The 14,570-nt window shown below is 45.0% G+C and overlaps 1 protein-coding gene across 2 annotated transcripts in view; it reads left to right on the forward strand.

Moving 5' to 3' along the window:
• The window catches only part of BRINP1 (BMP/retinoic acid inducible neural specific 1), a 200,200-nt gene extending 185,830 nt beyond the window's left edge, over nt 1-14,370 (forward strand). For both annotated transcript variants that reach the window (XM_037798467.1, XM_037798468.1), the window contains one exon: nt 11,481-14,370. In XM_037798467.1, the coding sequence (XP_037654395.1) occupies nt 11,481-12,621 (1,141 nt within the window). In that variant the 3' untranslated portion in view covers nt 12,622-14,370. The remainder of the gene's footprint in view (nt 1-11,480) is intronic.
• The last annotated feature ends 200 nt before the right edge of the window (nt 14,371-14,570 follow it).

Consider the following 14,570-nt stretch of genomic DNA (forward strand, 5'->3'; position numbering starts at 1 on the left):
CGCGGGAAGTCCGCCGTAAGCTCGACGCGCAGCGCTGCTCTCCTCACAGAGGGACCGTCGAGAGCGAGGCAGGAGGAGGAGCTTCCCCGTACGGGCCACCACTTGTCCGGCGCTGCCCCGCTCGGTCCCCGGTTCCCGGCCGGCGAGGGGAAACAGGGAAGGAGAGAGAGAGATGCAGACTGCGCGAACTAACCTGGTCATGAATCACGACTCGAACCACACGGCAGTTGTGAAAGCAAGCCCTTTACTACAGCTAGATGAACATTCTGTGTTACTGGTTCCCACACGGGGCACGGCGCCTCGTGGGAGAGCAGCCTCGATGTGGCCGTCAGGCACGGCTCCTTGTGGGCTGTCTCACCCTACCCCGTCCGGGTAAGACCTTTTATACACAATTAACAACCAATAAGCTTCTAGGCTAGTATCGCGTATACAGGATTTCGATTGGTAGGAGCGGGTGGCGGATACATGCGTCACTATGCGGAAACAGGATGCAGGCGCCATCTTGGCTCACTCGATGGGCGAGGGTAACTCTAGAGCAGGCTGCAGCGCATACGCTAGGCCCGATTCGGGAGGCGGCTTTCCACATTTTCTGTATCTGCATAACAAATTGCCACAAACTTAGAGGCTTAAAACAGTGCACAATGATTATCTCACAGTTCCCACGTGTCAGGAGTCTGGGCATGGTATAGCTAGATCTTCTGTTTAAATCTCAGGCTGAAATAAAGGTGTCAGCCGGGTCAATGTCTTACTTTCCCAGAGGCTCTGGGAAAGAATCCACTTCCAAGCTCATCAGGTTATTGGCAGCATTATGTCCCTTGTGGTTGTAGGACTGCTCCATTTCCTTGTTGGCTTTGGTCAGGAACACTCTTAGCTCCCAGAGACTGAGTTCTGGTCCTTGTGTGTGGCCCCTCCATTTCCAAAGGAGCAGCAGTGTGATGAACCCCCATGTTTCTAGTCTCTCTAACTTCTCCTGCCAACAGCTGGAGAAAACTCTGGTCTTTCAAAGGGGCTCATGTAATTAGATTGGGTCCACCCAGGCAATCTCTCTGGCTTTAGGTCAACTGCATTGTGTAACAGAACACAGTCATGGGAATGATGCCTCATCACAATCACAGGTTGTAGGGATTAGGCCACAGTAACATAGCTTGGTAGTAATAGAACAGGGAAGAGATAACCCGAATTCTCATTGGGGTTCACAGTTTACAGGTCTGAATATCTGTTGCCTCAAACTTAGGAGCTTAAAACACCAATCTTTACATCCTACACATGATCACGTTCAGGAATTTGTACTGGACTTTGCTGGACAATTCAGCTCCCCACAGGGTTGACTGGCATCATTCACTGGTCATCAACTGGCAGCTGGGCTTGGCTGGAGGTTCCAAGCTTTCCCTCACATGTCTTGTGCCTTGATGGGGACGGCCAGATGCCTGGGCTCAATTGAGCCGTTCTGCCTTTCCGTGGTATTCTCGGGGCCTTCCATGTGGTCTCTTTAGTGGGGTGGTCTCTCTTATAAGGAGTGTCAGAGCTCCAAGAAGGGGGATTTCCAGGAAGCAGAAGGTGAAAGCTGCTAGTCTCTTAAAGCCTGGGTCCATAAACTGCAGGAATCACTTCCGCCTCATTGTATGGGTCAAGGCAATTGGAGAACCTGCCCAGATTTAAGAGGAGGAATTACAGCCTCGCATCTCTATGAAAGGAGTGTCAAAGCATTTGTCCTCATCAGCCAACATAGTGGGTTTTTTGTTTGTATGTTTTGTTTTGTTTTTCCAGTCAAACCCCGTATTAACACAGGGGAGTACACCCATCAGAAACCTTGCGAGGAAACATTTTGTAAAGCAAATTTGTCCTTTAGAACATTTGTAAGTCATGTTTGTTGTTTCCTGGGTTTATCTTGATTTTATGTCCTTTACTGCATGCGTCTTCCCAATGCATGTTTTTGTTTGTTTGTTCTTAATTTTCTTTTTATTCCCTTGGAATCTGGTTAAAGAGGTAAGGTGTCCCTTGGTGGATTTATGTGTAGGGAGGATCATCTCATTGTTACTACTTATTATTATTATTATTATCAACATTATTATTTGGTGGGTATGTGCATAGTGAGGATTCTGGGAGTGGGAAGGAAAGGTCAGTTGTATAATCTTTATACAGAGAAGTGGAATTATGTAATCCTTGCATAGAGAAGAGGATAAGATTCTGGTTCTTGCCTGACAGATATGGCTTATGTCATCTCAAGCAAGCCATGTAACCTCTCTGGGCTCTGTTTCCCATCTGTAAAATGGGCCAGAGATTTTCAAAGCATCATTTAGCTGCAGGATTCTGAAATGCTACCACCCTAACCCTACAGATAGCTCCCCTCAAAGTAAATTTCCACCTTGGTTACCTCTGAAAGACTGATTTTTGTGTGTATGTGTGTATGTGGGTGGCAGGGCCAATTTGGGTGGCAAAGACCTAATCTGAGTGTGTATGAAGCTGCCCTGTTAAGTGAGAGGTGCAGGGCCACAATAAACCTAGGCTAGCGCGGGGCAGCTGTCTGTCAGTCGCAATAGCTTACAAATGTCCTCCCCACAGCGTGGCAGTGAAACTTTTAACTAAGAATATTTTTGGCATTTCGTTTCAATTTATGGGAGAAAAAAAGAAGGTAGTGAGGCTGAACACTGCAGCCAACCGAGGGTGTCCAATCTGGGCGAGGGGCTGGGAGAGGCGTGATGGCAATGAGCTTTGCCATGAGTGACATGCAGGATTCAAGTTCGTGCTAGTAGGCATATCTCCCATTTCTGACCCTGTTTGTCATTCTGCATTTGTGGCAAGTAGGGCAGTTGACTCACTCAGCTGATGGAAGAAAAGAAAATAAGCATCTCCAGTTCCTTTTTGTTGTTTTTAGCTTTCCTGCCACCCCCCTGCCTCAGCCCCCACCCCCAGGACTCGGAACTGGATTCCTGTTTGGATAGAATCTAGAGGCACTCAGGGATTGAGTCATAAATAGAACTAAGTTCTTAAAATTTCTGTGGATAAGAGGATACGAGCTCTTCCTTCTCCTGCAGAGCCACCTCCCAGCTCTCTGCCCCATCCCCACCCTCCACATCTTGCCAAGGAGAGAAATAATCCCAGTGATAAGACAACTCATTGGTGACCTTCACTAAGTCACGTCTCCTCTCTGAGCCTGTTTGTCAGATCATTAGAATGAGATTCATGATCACTTTTCAACCCAGCCTATGAAACAAAGATTGTGAGGCCCAAAATGAGAGAACAAAGCAGAAGAGCATTAGAAAGTTTAAAAGCGATATAAGAGTGTAATATATTACTGTCTCAGTAGTATTACTCTGGCTGTTTTAAAAAGAACCATCTTTTTTTTGAATTTTGTTAGCTTTTTATTGAAGTAGGACATGTGTACAAAAGTACAAGTACTGTAAGTGTGCAGCAAGATAAATTGTCACAAACTGAATTCATGCACGTACCCAGATCCCAGACCAACAAACAGGGGATATGGATACCATGGAAGTCCACCCACCCCCCACAACCACTCCCCCTGCCATCTCCCCAAGAAAACTATGTCTCTTACAGCTGCGCCCATCAGAGATTGGTCTTGCCTCTTTTTATCCAGTAAGAAGACTTTCATGTCAAGCTTTTTTCACCTTTTTGTTCTTCGTTGAGACTCCACTATTCATTCATTCCCATGGCTGAAGAGTAATCCATTGTGTGTGTGCGAGTCTCTTCTGCTAATGGGCGTGTGCATAGGTTTCCAGTTTGGAGCTCTTAGGAATAGTGCTGCTGTGACCACTGCTGTGCATGTCTTCTGGTGAACCTATAGAAGTATTTTTGTTGCGTATATACCAAGAGGAGAACTGCTGAGACATGGAGCATGCATATGTTTGGCTTTAGTAGACACTTCCAGTTTCCCAGATATGCTGAACCAATTTTCACTCCCACTGGTAGCATATGAGAGTCCTGGTTATTCTGCATCCTTGCCAATACTTAGTGTGTCCATCTTTTCATTTATTTATTTTATTTTATTCTAGCTGTCCTGCTCTGGAAGCCTCTCATTTGATTTTAATTTATGCTGCCCTGGTGACTAATGAAGTGGGGTGTCATGTACTTATAGGCCTTTTGAATCTCCTCTTTTGTGAAGCACACGTTCATATCATTTGTCTGTTCTCCCTTTTGGTTATCTGACTTTTTCTTTCTGATTTTTAGGTGTTCTTTGCGTGTTATGAATATGATCATTTGTTGACTGGGTGTACAGCAAATATGTACTCTCTGACTGAGATTCTCTTCACTCTCTTCATGGTGTCTTTTGATGGATATGTTTTAATCTTACTGTAATCCTAGAACCATTGTTTTTTCCTTGATGCTTAAGACTTTTAAGAAATCTTTGCCTGCTTCAATGTCGTAAAGACACTTCTATGTTTTCTTCTAAAAGCTGTTTTGTTCTGGTTTTTATTGTTTTAATTTTCACATTTAGATAAGCAATCGTCTATTACTGATTTGGGGGTACAGAAGAGGTTAAATGTCGAGATCCCTTTTTTTTTTGGTTTTATATCTTTAAACAAATGATCCAACAGCATTTATTGAATTCTTTCTCTGGATTTTTAAATCTACAATTATATTGATTTCAAAGGGACAGTTTACTATGTGAGCTCAAGAGGAACACAACAGTTTGTTTTCACACTAGCCAGTTGCACCTACTATATGTCAGAGGCTTTACATACATTCTCTTTTCTGACCCTTGAAACAACCCTACAAGAAATGTATTGTTATTACATTTGAGGAAACTGAAGTTCAGAAAGGACAAGCAATTAGCTTGAGGTTAAATAATGGGTAGCAGCGCTATGATTCAACACCCAATCTTTCCGACTCCAAAGCCCACATCTAGCTCTTTCTTCTGCAGGCATCATGGTGACAGCATTCATTAGAGCCGGGGAAGGTGAATAACAAGTGAGCCTAGGATATTAGGCTGCAATCAGCTGGGCTGTTCTGGTAACTGAGAGGAACACTCTACTGAAACCCTATAAAACAGGGCTCTGCTTCGCTCTGAGTGACAACAATGGTTAATGATCAGTCATAACTTCCCATCAGTAAAAACCTCCCAGGAGCTTTGTACATCCATTTCTAATTCTTAGGACAAAGTGCAGGGTCGGTGTCATCTACCCGCCTTTGACAGATACAAAAGCTGAGGGTCCAGCAAGTCAAGTGACTTTTCCAAGGTCAAGGAGAAAATAGTTTAGAGCAGGATCTTACTTAACAGGCTCCCAAGCCCTATGACCTCCCTACCTCACTTCAAGGATCATTTATCTGGGTGGCCGTGATACTTGAGTGGGTTAAGGCCAACTCAAATGGCTCAGCCTCTTCTTACTTCTCAGCCTTTTGGTCGGAGAGTCTTGCAGCCTCCCATCTGGGAGTGACTAGCTGCTTTTAGTCCTCCCTGCAGCCCTACAGGAGCTTCTGGCTCCTTCCTTCAGGTACCCCCAGCATACCCATGCCCCCAACAAAATGCTGAATTTGAAAATGCAGCTGATGTTGTCTGTTACCTCCTTCCATTTTTACATTGGTGCTCTCCTCATTCCTTCTTCCATCCCCACCCCTAACCTCTGCAAAGATTTATTGTCTTCATTCAGCATTCCCAAGCTATGAAAAATATCTTCAACACGGCATGGGGGCACACAATTCTTCTGTTGGTCTTTCTTCCCTTATTGTTATGAGCTGCTCAACAAGGTTCTGACATCATGTGGAGAACTGAGAGAAGAAGGAAAAACAGGTTGTTAAGGCAATGGTAGGAACTCAAAGAAGGGAATGATTAAAAGCTAAATATTTGTCTGGGAAAAATGATGAACAGAGAGTGGGTCTGATGTCCAGTTATAATTCATTTAGCACATCCATAAACCAAGGATTATGAGCCCAAATACATCATTGATGTATTCATCTTTTGTCAGTGCCATTCTTTTAAAATGTGTGCACACACACACACACACAGTCACACACAACACAACCAAAAACAGTGCATCACCAGAAACCTGAAAACAACTGTTTGTCTTACAGTCCAGTCTATGGTATATGGAGTATACATTTTGTGGAGTCTCACAGAGTTACTCAGACACCCATTATGATGTCAAAGAAATGCCAGGGAAGAAGCAGAGGGCATAAATAAAAGAATAATTCAGAATACCGATTTCAATTTTCTTCATTTCCTCTCCACTTTTAAATAAACACTCCTGGTGGGCAAATGGGAGTTATGGATTATGGTTTTCTATTTTAGCCTAGATCTATTTTTCCCCTCTCTCCTTGGCACTCGATTTGTATGATCTTTCCTAAAATGCCTCTGGCCAGGCACTGCATTCCTGTCTTAGGCAAAACCTCCAATTAAAATCAGCAGGGAGTTTGCTTGAATTATGAATCCCAGGCTGGGCTCCCCACCTGGGTGGTTCTGAAGGGGAGATGTGTGCCTTTGAATGCACCTGATGGGAAGCTCCGGGGGGTGGAGCCTCTGTCCTCCAAAGGATGCGCGACTCCATGCTGTGTCACCAGGAGACCTGTCAAGTCCCCAGAAAATCCTGGCTCAGGCATAGACAGAGCCTGTAGGGAACCAGCTGAGGCGTCCCCAGGGCTCCAAGCCTGGCATCCCCTGCAGCCTGGGTTTTAGAGGGTAGGAAATCTACAGCAGGGTCATTGAGAGTGCACTGGAATTGACCTTTGGTCTGCTATTTCCATGCTGTGTGACTTGGGGAAAGCCACAGTCCCTCTCTGACCTTTAGAACCTTCATCTGTAGAATGGAAATCCCAAGGAAGCCTATCTCATAGGGTTGATATGAGGGTAAGGGGATATCTGACCTGATGAAATAAGCACTCAAGAAACATGATTCCTCAATCTAAGCATTTCCAAGGCCTCTTTCTTGAAAGTTCTCTGCTGCTGTGGCCCAAGCTGCTTCATTTGGAGTCTCTGTGGAGGGTCTGTCAATCAGACTTCAGAATTTTTCTCCTTAAAAATGAAAATGCAGCTTCCCACCCAACCTGTCATTCTTCCCTCTCCTCAGTACCCCCTATCAGAATGAATTGAAATCCCGTCCAATAGAAAGAGGTGCTGATTTGGATGCATTGGAGTTCAGCTTTGGCTACAAACAGAAGATGCTTTGCTTCCCCAGGGACAGAGAAAAGCATTTTAAAACATGACCCTCCTTGCCTTGCACCAACTGCCTTGCAGTGGGGTTGTGTCAGCCCTTTGTGAGACCCTCCTCTCCAAAGCCAGCCTATTAGGCTGGCTCCTCTGTTGCCAGGGTTGAGGCTGGCTATCACCAGCTAGCCTGGGAAATGGTATTTATAGCTCAGAGTCCCTCCTACCCTGGTCCCCAGCCTCTCCCTGTGAACTTGTCAGTGAGCTCCAATTATCTGTGAGTGGGTCCAGAGGAAGTAGGGAATGTGATAATAGGCCCTTCACATGTTCAAACTTCCAGTGTTTTTCCATTATTTCCATTCCGTTTTCTTCTTGTAGCCTGCTTCCTCCTCCTTGCTTGCCTTATCGTTATGATTTTACATTACACTCTGGTATTTGACTGTAGGGTAATTTCATGACCTCGGATAACTTCCCTCACTTCTCAAGGCCTCATTATCTTCATCCGTAACATTTAGATGGTTACACAAGCTGCTCAGAGAAACAGTAGGAAGAGCCTCCAACACAGTGTCTGGTATACAGTGGGTGCTCAGTTGCAGTGAGCTGCTGATTTCTTCCACTGATTTACAGTGCCGCCTGCAATTGACCTTGCCGGATTTCTGAATATCAGGGATTACCACTCAGGGCATTAGCTGGAGATGGAGAAGGTATAGGAGATTGATCTGATTGAAGCTGATACCTCGATATTAAAAGTTGCTTGTGTTAAAAACAAAGAAAAAACTGGAATCAGCTTGTTTTTCTGGCTTCATTGTTCTGCTAAAATAAAGTATTAAAGGCAAAGAAAAGTTCGCTGACCTTGGGAATCAGGACTCACCGGCAACATTGCTCCCCTTTTCAGGATCCCCTTTTACAGGCTCCAGTAAAGGAGGGGTGGGTGACTTGCCCTCCAGTGGCCGATCCAACATCCACCATCTGTGACTCTGAGTTTTGACAAATGAAGGCTCATCTAGATTTCTTCATTTCTCTCCTGCTCACTCAAATTCCATCCCATTCTCTTCTTGCAGGACCTCCTTCCACGTGGCCCCTCTCTGCTTATCGAGGGCTGGGTTCTATCTTGTTCCCCAGCAACTCTGACACCAAGTCGTTTACTCATCTATCACTCCGCCCTGTGCTCCACCCTTTGCCTCTGTTTCCTCTTTCCCTGGGCCTCACTCTCCCTGCCCGCCCCCTCCCTGCACACCACCTCCTTTCTAAGTCCTCTTGCTGTATCATTAATGCCTTCTTTGATGCAGCCCACAACCTCATGATTATTCTGAGGTCAGGAGATGCAGGTGCCATGCAGCTCGCTAATGTGTCTCAGAGGGCCTCTGTCCCCAATCCCTCCTGCCCGACAGGGCCAGAATCCTAATTGTACCCTAGCCCGATGCTTGTTGCAGCATCTCCAGGAACTTTCATCTGTTTATTTCCCCCACTGAGGATGCAGAGAGTTCAGCCACAATGAGGCATTGATGCAAGGAGTAGGGGCTGCAGTCCTTACAAAGGGTCCCAATGATGGGACATGAGAAAGGGGGCCCTCCACGGGGTTATAGAATGCCTTGCAGATGGGAACAGAGGAACTCTAAATGGAGTACTGTCCTGTCCCTTGGAGAGGGAGTGACAGGGGCAAGTGTGGGCCATTTGAAAGAGGCGTTTTGAAATGATGCTCTCATCAAATGCAACCGTGTAGTCAGAGATGTGTGGAGGGCCCCTGCAGCTCACGAAAATATCAGATGATTCATCCCCAATATTCAGTCAATGTTCTGATTTGGGAGGTGGGAGCCGCATAGCTCATTGTGATTCTAGCTCCGTTTCCTGGAGGCTGGGCCTCTGCTGTTCTCCAGGCTGTAATAGAATTAGTCTCACGAAGCAGAGAGCGGGGCAACCTGGGCTTGTGTGGGCAGACAGTATCCAAAACGAACCCCACCGTCCCCACAGGACAGGGAGGATGTTGTTGGTGCGTGTGCGTGTGTGTGCGCGTGCGCGCGTGTGTTTAATGAAAAAAAAGAAAAATATTAATTTTCTTTAGTTCATTCTTTCAGCAAATATTCATTCATTCAGCAAACATTCATTCGTTCAGCAAACATTTGTAGAGCTGAGCTCTGGGGTAGGTGTGCAGTTTAAGAGAACCGAGCCTTCTCAAATAGGAGAGCTGGTAACAGATTCTGGAGGGACAACAGAAGGAACCCAGGGCTTAGGTGCAGTGTATTCAGGTTGTAAGAGAGGTTTGATTGCCAGGGGTGCGGCTGTTCTGGGACTTGAAATGCACAGCCCTTTCGAGGAGCAAACTAATTATTCCTCCATTTTCTCTCAGCTGATAAGCAACTCATTTAAAGCAAAGCTTTCTGGGAAGCCATTTCAACAGTATCCATTTTCAAATGCCCCATGTAACAAAATGGTTTCCCTCAAACTCCAGAGAGATAGTGAAATCCCTGAGAGTGTCTCAATACCTTCAAAGGACTAGCTTATTCTCTGGGATGAGAATACTTTTTGTTATTACTTTTTAAAATAATTGCTCTATGCCAGGTTCTGTGCTAAGCTCTTTAAATATATTGAACTCACTGAATCCTCTCACCAGCCACATAAGATGGGCTTTATTATCCTCACTTTAGATATGGATACTAAGGCTTAGAGAGACAAAATGACTTGATCCTGGTTACAGAACTGACTTTTGAACTCAGTTCTGCATGTGCCAATGTTCATGCTCTTCCCGTCAGGATCTGCCATGGCTCTTGGGTTTGGCAGTCATGGCTCAGCAACGGAAATGACAGAATGGATGGATTGCTGATATATCCCACCACAGGCGGGACATTGCCAAAAGGGCTTCTGTTTTCAGCTGTGTAAAATGGAGATCATGTTCCAGGAAATTTTGCCACCATCACCACCATCACCGTCATCCCCATCAACATCGCAGCAGCACATCACCACCTTACAAAAGACTTTCTTGACTCTTGCTTGATACATAATACATAAAGACATAGGTGTGAGCCAGGAAGCATCATCTAATTATAGGACTTTGAGCCTATCATTTCACCTCTGAACTTGGATAGCCACATCTATAAAGTGTAGCTGACAGTCCCTTTGCAGGAATAACAAAAGCTAATATTTATCAGGCCTTTAAGACCTACCAAGTTTGAGGCAAAGCCATCGCATGTGAAAATTCCAGTGATCGTCACAGCAGCCCTGTGTGCTAGGAACGGTTGGGAAGGGGAAGGGAAACTGTCCAGCATCATTTCAGCACACATGTGGAGGAGCCAGGGTTTTAAGCCTTCTCTGCACAACCTCAAGTCTCAAGCTGTCTTCAGAAGGGTTGTTGTGAGGTTCAAGTCAGAAATTGTGGGTGAACATGCCCTGCAGAGGGCAAAAAGTCCTAAAAGCATGCAAGGGATTCTTTGTAGCACAGCAGACAGCCAAGAGGTGACTTGCACAAAAATGAGGAAAGATGAGAGTCCTCTGAGATGACTGCCTTACACTTTTTTTTTTTTTTAACCTATTCTTCTGGTGCTGCTTCTCTAATTGGGGATCTATGTTGGAATGCTTCAGTGGCTGGAATCTGGGCACAGACTTGGGAATTGTTTATAATGTGGAGATGTGGGGAGGAGGGGGACCTAGAGATTTATGATACAATGGAAATGCCACTGAACTGACTGTTTGGAGATCTGGAAAAATGGGGAGCATCGCATCTTTCTGATTGTGTTTTGAAGAGCAACTGTGAAGATTCATATAAATAATCAACATGGAAGCACTGTGTCATCTTAGAGTACAATAAAATATATCTTGTTTTTGTTGAAGTGGTTGGGTGTTATAGAACCTCATGGGAGGAATCAGTGAAGGGAGTTGAAACATCTGATATGTGTGCATGTGTGGGGGGTGGGGGTGGGGAGGAGGGTTGGTAAAAGAACTAACCCCTAAGGTTCTTTCCATTGCTGATTTTCTACCATTTGTTGTCATCAGGCAGGGATATTTGAGTTCAGACACTTTAATTTCCTGGATCAAACTTCTTTGGAGCTAATATATAATGGAATCATAGAGCTGGAAAAACCTCAAAGAACATTTAGTCCAAACTCCTCAGTCTGTAAATGAGGGAATTGAATACTAGAAGAATAAAATCCAATGTCATAAACCTGGTTTGTGTCCTTACCTGCATTCCAATGTAGATCTTATCATTTAAATCCTATGCACTTCCTATTTACCACATTGTCTAGAGATGGAGTCTGCTCCACCTAGTTCTTTCATTCATTCTTTGAGGTCCTCCAATTTGCATTACCATCACCCACAGCCCCACCCATGGATAACCATAACCCATTGCCCTGCCCATGGTGGTTAACATTGTTTTCCCTCTCTTCCCCAGGACAATTCAGCAGTGGCTCGCAAGGGTCCAGTCGCTCCTTTACTGCAACGAGAACGGGTTTTGGGGAACCTTCCTGGAGAGCCAGAGGAGCTGTGTGTGCCACGGCAGCACCACGCTATGCCAGCGCCCCATCCCCTGCATCATCGGAGGGAACAACAGCTGTGCCATGTGCAGCCTGGCCAACATCTCCCTCTGCGGCTCCTGCAACAAGGGCTACAAGCTGTACCGAGGCCGCTGCGAACCGCAGAACGTGGACTCGGAGCGGAGCGAGCAGTTCATCAGCTTCGAGACCGACCTGGACTTCCAGGACCTGGAGCTGAAGTACCTGTTGCAGAAGATGGACTCGCGCCTCTACGTCCACACCACCTTTATCAGCAATGAGATCCGCCTCGACACCTTCTTTGACCCCCGGTGGCGCAAGCGCATGTCCCTCACTCTCAAGAGCAACAAGAACCGCATGGACTTCATCCACATGGTGATTGGCATGTCGATGCGCATTTGCCAGATGCGCAACAGCAGCCTGGACCCCATGTTCTTCGTCTACGTCAACCCCTTCAGCGGGAGCCACTCCGAGGGCTGGAACATGCCCTTCGGGGAATTTGGCTATCCACGGTGGGAGAAGATCCGCCTCCAAAACAGCCAGTGCTACAACTGGACTCTCTTGCTGGGCAATCGATGGAAAACGTTTTTCGAGACAGTCCACATCTACCTGCGAAGTCGGACTCGGCTCCCTACCCTGCTGCGTAACGAGACGGGCCAGGGCCCCGTGGACCTGTCCGATCCCTCCAAGCGGCAGTTCTACATCAAGATCTCAGATGTGCAGGTATTCGGGTACAGCCTGAGGTTCAACGCGGACCTCCTCCGCAGCGCGGTGCAGCAGGTCAACCAGTCCTACACGCAAGGCGGCCAGTTCTATTCCTCCTCGTCGGTGATGCTCCTCCTGCTGGATATTCGGGACCGAATCAATCGCCTGGCTCCCCCGGTGGCCCCGGGGAAACCCCAGCTGGACTTGTTCTCCTGTATGCTGAAACACCGCCTGAAGCTGACCAACAGCGAGATCATCAGGGTGAACCACGCCTTGGACCTCTACAACACCGAGATCCTCAAACAGTCGGACCAAATGACTGCCAAACTCTGTTAACCTGGGACTCCTCGTCGTGGACTTTCCCTTTGGTTGTACAAACACAACAGGATGAAACAAAGCAAAGCAAAACAAAAATTTGTAAAATGTAATTAATATTCAAAGAAAAGAAGGAAAGTCTTCATTTGTTGGAAACGAAAACGTTCTAGCAACTGTATAAAACCGTTGGGCATGTTTGTTATTTCTATACTCTGTCATGAAGAAGGGTCTCAGCCTTTTGTGGAGCTCTGAAGGTGTTGCTTCTTAGGCCTCAGGTGCTGTATGGAACAGGGGTGAGGGGGAAAGGATATGCAATGAATTGTAAAGATCTCTGCTGTGCAGGTGCTAAGATTAAACACTAAAAAGAAAGAGAGGTATATGTAATGTACAACTGACACTGCCATTTTTCCTTGTGGGAGGAAATGGACATAGATAAAGAAGATATTTCTTCGGTTAAGATCTTTGCCCCTCTTTATGCTTAATTCCTTGTGGTTCTTTTGCTTCACTCTTACACAGGGGTGGGGACACAATGACATTGCTGTCTTATCCATTTGGCTTCTTTCATTCCAAATAAACTAATGGAAGCTGGACAAAACAGATTGCAGGGACAGACATTCCCATAATCATAGGGTGTTACAACAATAAGGAATCTTAGATATTAGCTCAGTGCTCAAAAAAAAGAAAAACTCAGTGCTCACTCTTCTGAATCATGCTGGTTTGGGGTTTTCCCCTATAACCATTCTGACGGGAGAAAGTATGTTTCAGTCTCAGGTTGTTTTATTTGTTTGTTTGTTTGTTTCGTTTCATTTAAAATCAAGAAACCCATTCCACCTACCTTCTGCAGAAAGAAATGGCGTAAGATTTACTAGAAATGCTTCACATTTTAAATACTAAGTTCTATTTTCAGTAAATTCAGACCAAATTAAAATAAAATAGGTCTTAGACTGCATTGGTACCAGACCAACTCCTTGAAACAAGTATCTAAAAAATTGTCCTTTGATTAACCCAGAATACACCCACACAAACATGTGGAAATAAACTACCACTGCTACTTCTTTGACATCTAGGAAAGGTGAGTAGTAGTCTTTGTGTGAGACTTGAAGGAAACATTGAAGAAAGAAAACTTCATTTCAAAGCACTGCTGTAAAGGATGTGCCATAAAAGACGTCACTTCTTAGTTTCCAAGAACTCCAAGTTTATCTCTTTGCTAAGGTAGTACTTGCTAGAGGTGTTTCCTGAGCATCTGGGTCCTCACTTCTTCAGTGTCAGAGAAACAGAATCGCAAAATTTTAAGGTTGAAAGAGAAAAGTAGAAATCCTCTGATTCATACTTCCACCAGGGGAATCGTCACTTTTCTCTGACAGAACCATTGCAGGGACAAGCAGCTAATTAACCTGATGATCCCACATTCCTTGGATTATTCTTTCACTGAAAGGGAGCAACAACTTTCATTCCAGCTTGCTCTATTAAGCAGTTCTAATTAATAGAAAGCCATTCCATGCCTTGACCAGCTTTTGTGTACTTTCTACCTATTGATTTGGAATGTACCTTTTCCTCTCATGGTGATGTTATCCTAGGTAAAATACAAGGATCTATCTCAGAGGTCACCAGAGTATGTGATAATATGACACAATCACCAATATAGTTTATCTTAAAGTAAAAGAAGGAGAGGTCCTCACTGTTTAAGATGTGAAAAATTTTCTAGTTTATTTAAGTAAGAAATTTTATTCTTTTTAATCCAGAATAATAAATGCCAACTTTAATGTTGAAGTATTTGGTATGAATTGGCATATATTTTTGATACTAGCTTTAACACTTAGCTTATACTTCACACAAGCGTAGGTTGTAGCATCTCAGATCTTGAGTGAGTTCAGTGGTCATTTAGATTGAAAATCCTTTAGCCCAGGGGTCATATAGCAGCTTATCCATCAAACGCAAGAATTTGCAGAAGGTCATTGCTTAAATACCTA

The sequence above is a fragment of the Choloepus didactylus genome, chromosome 10 (genome assembly GCF_015220235.1).
Source record: "Choloepus didactylus isolate mChoDid1 chromosome 10, mChoDid1.pri, whole genome shotgun sequence".
NCBI classification, from domain to species: domain Eukaryota; kingdom Metazoa; phylum Chordata; class Mammalia; order Pilosa; family Megalonychidae; genus Choloepus; species Choloepus didactylus.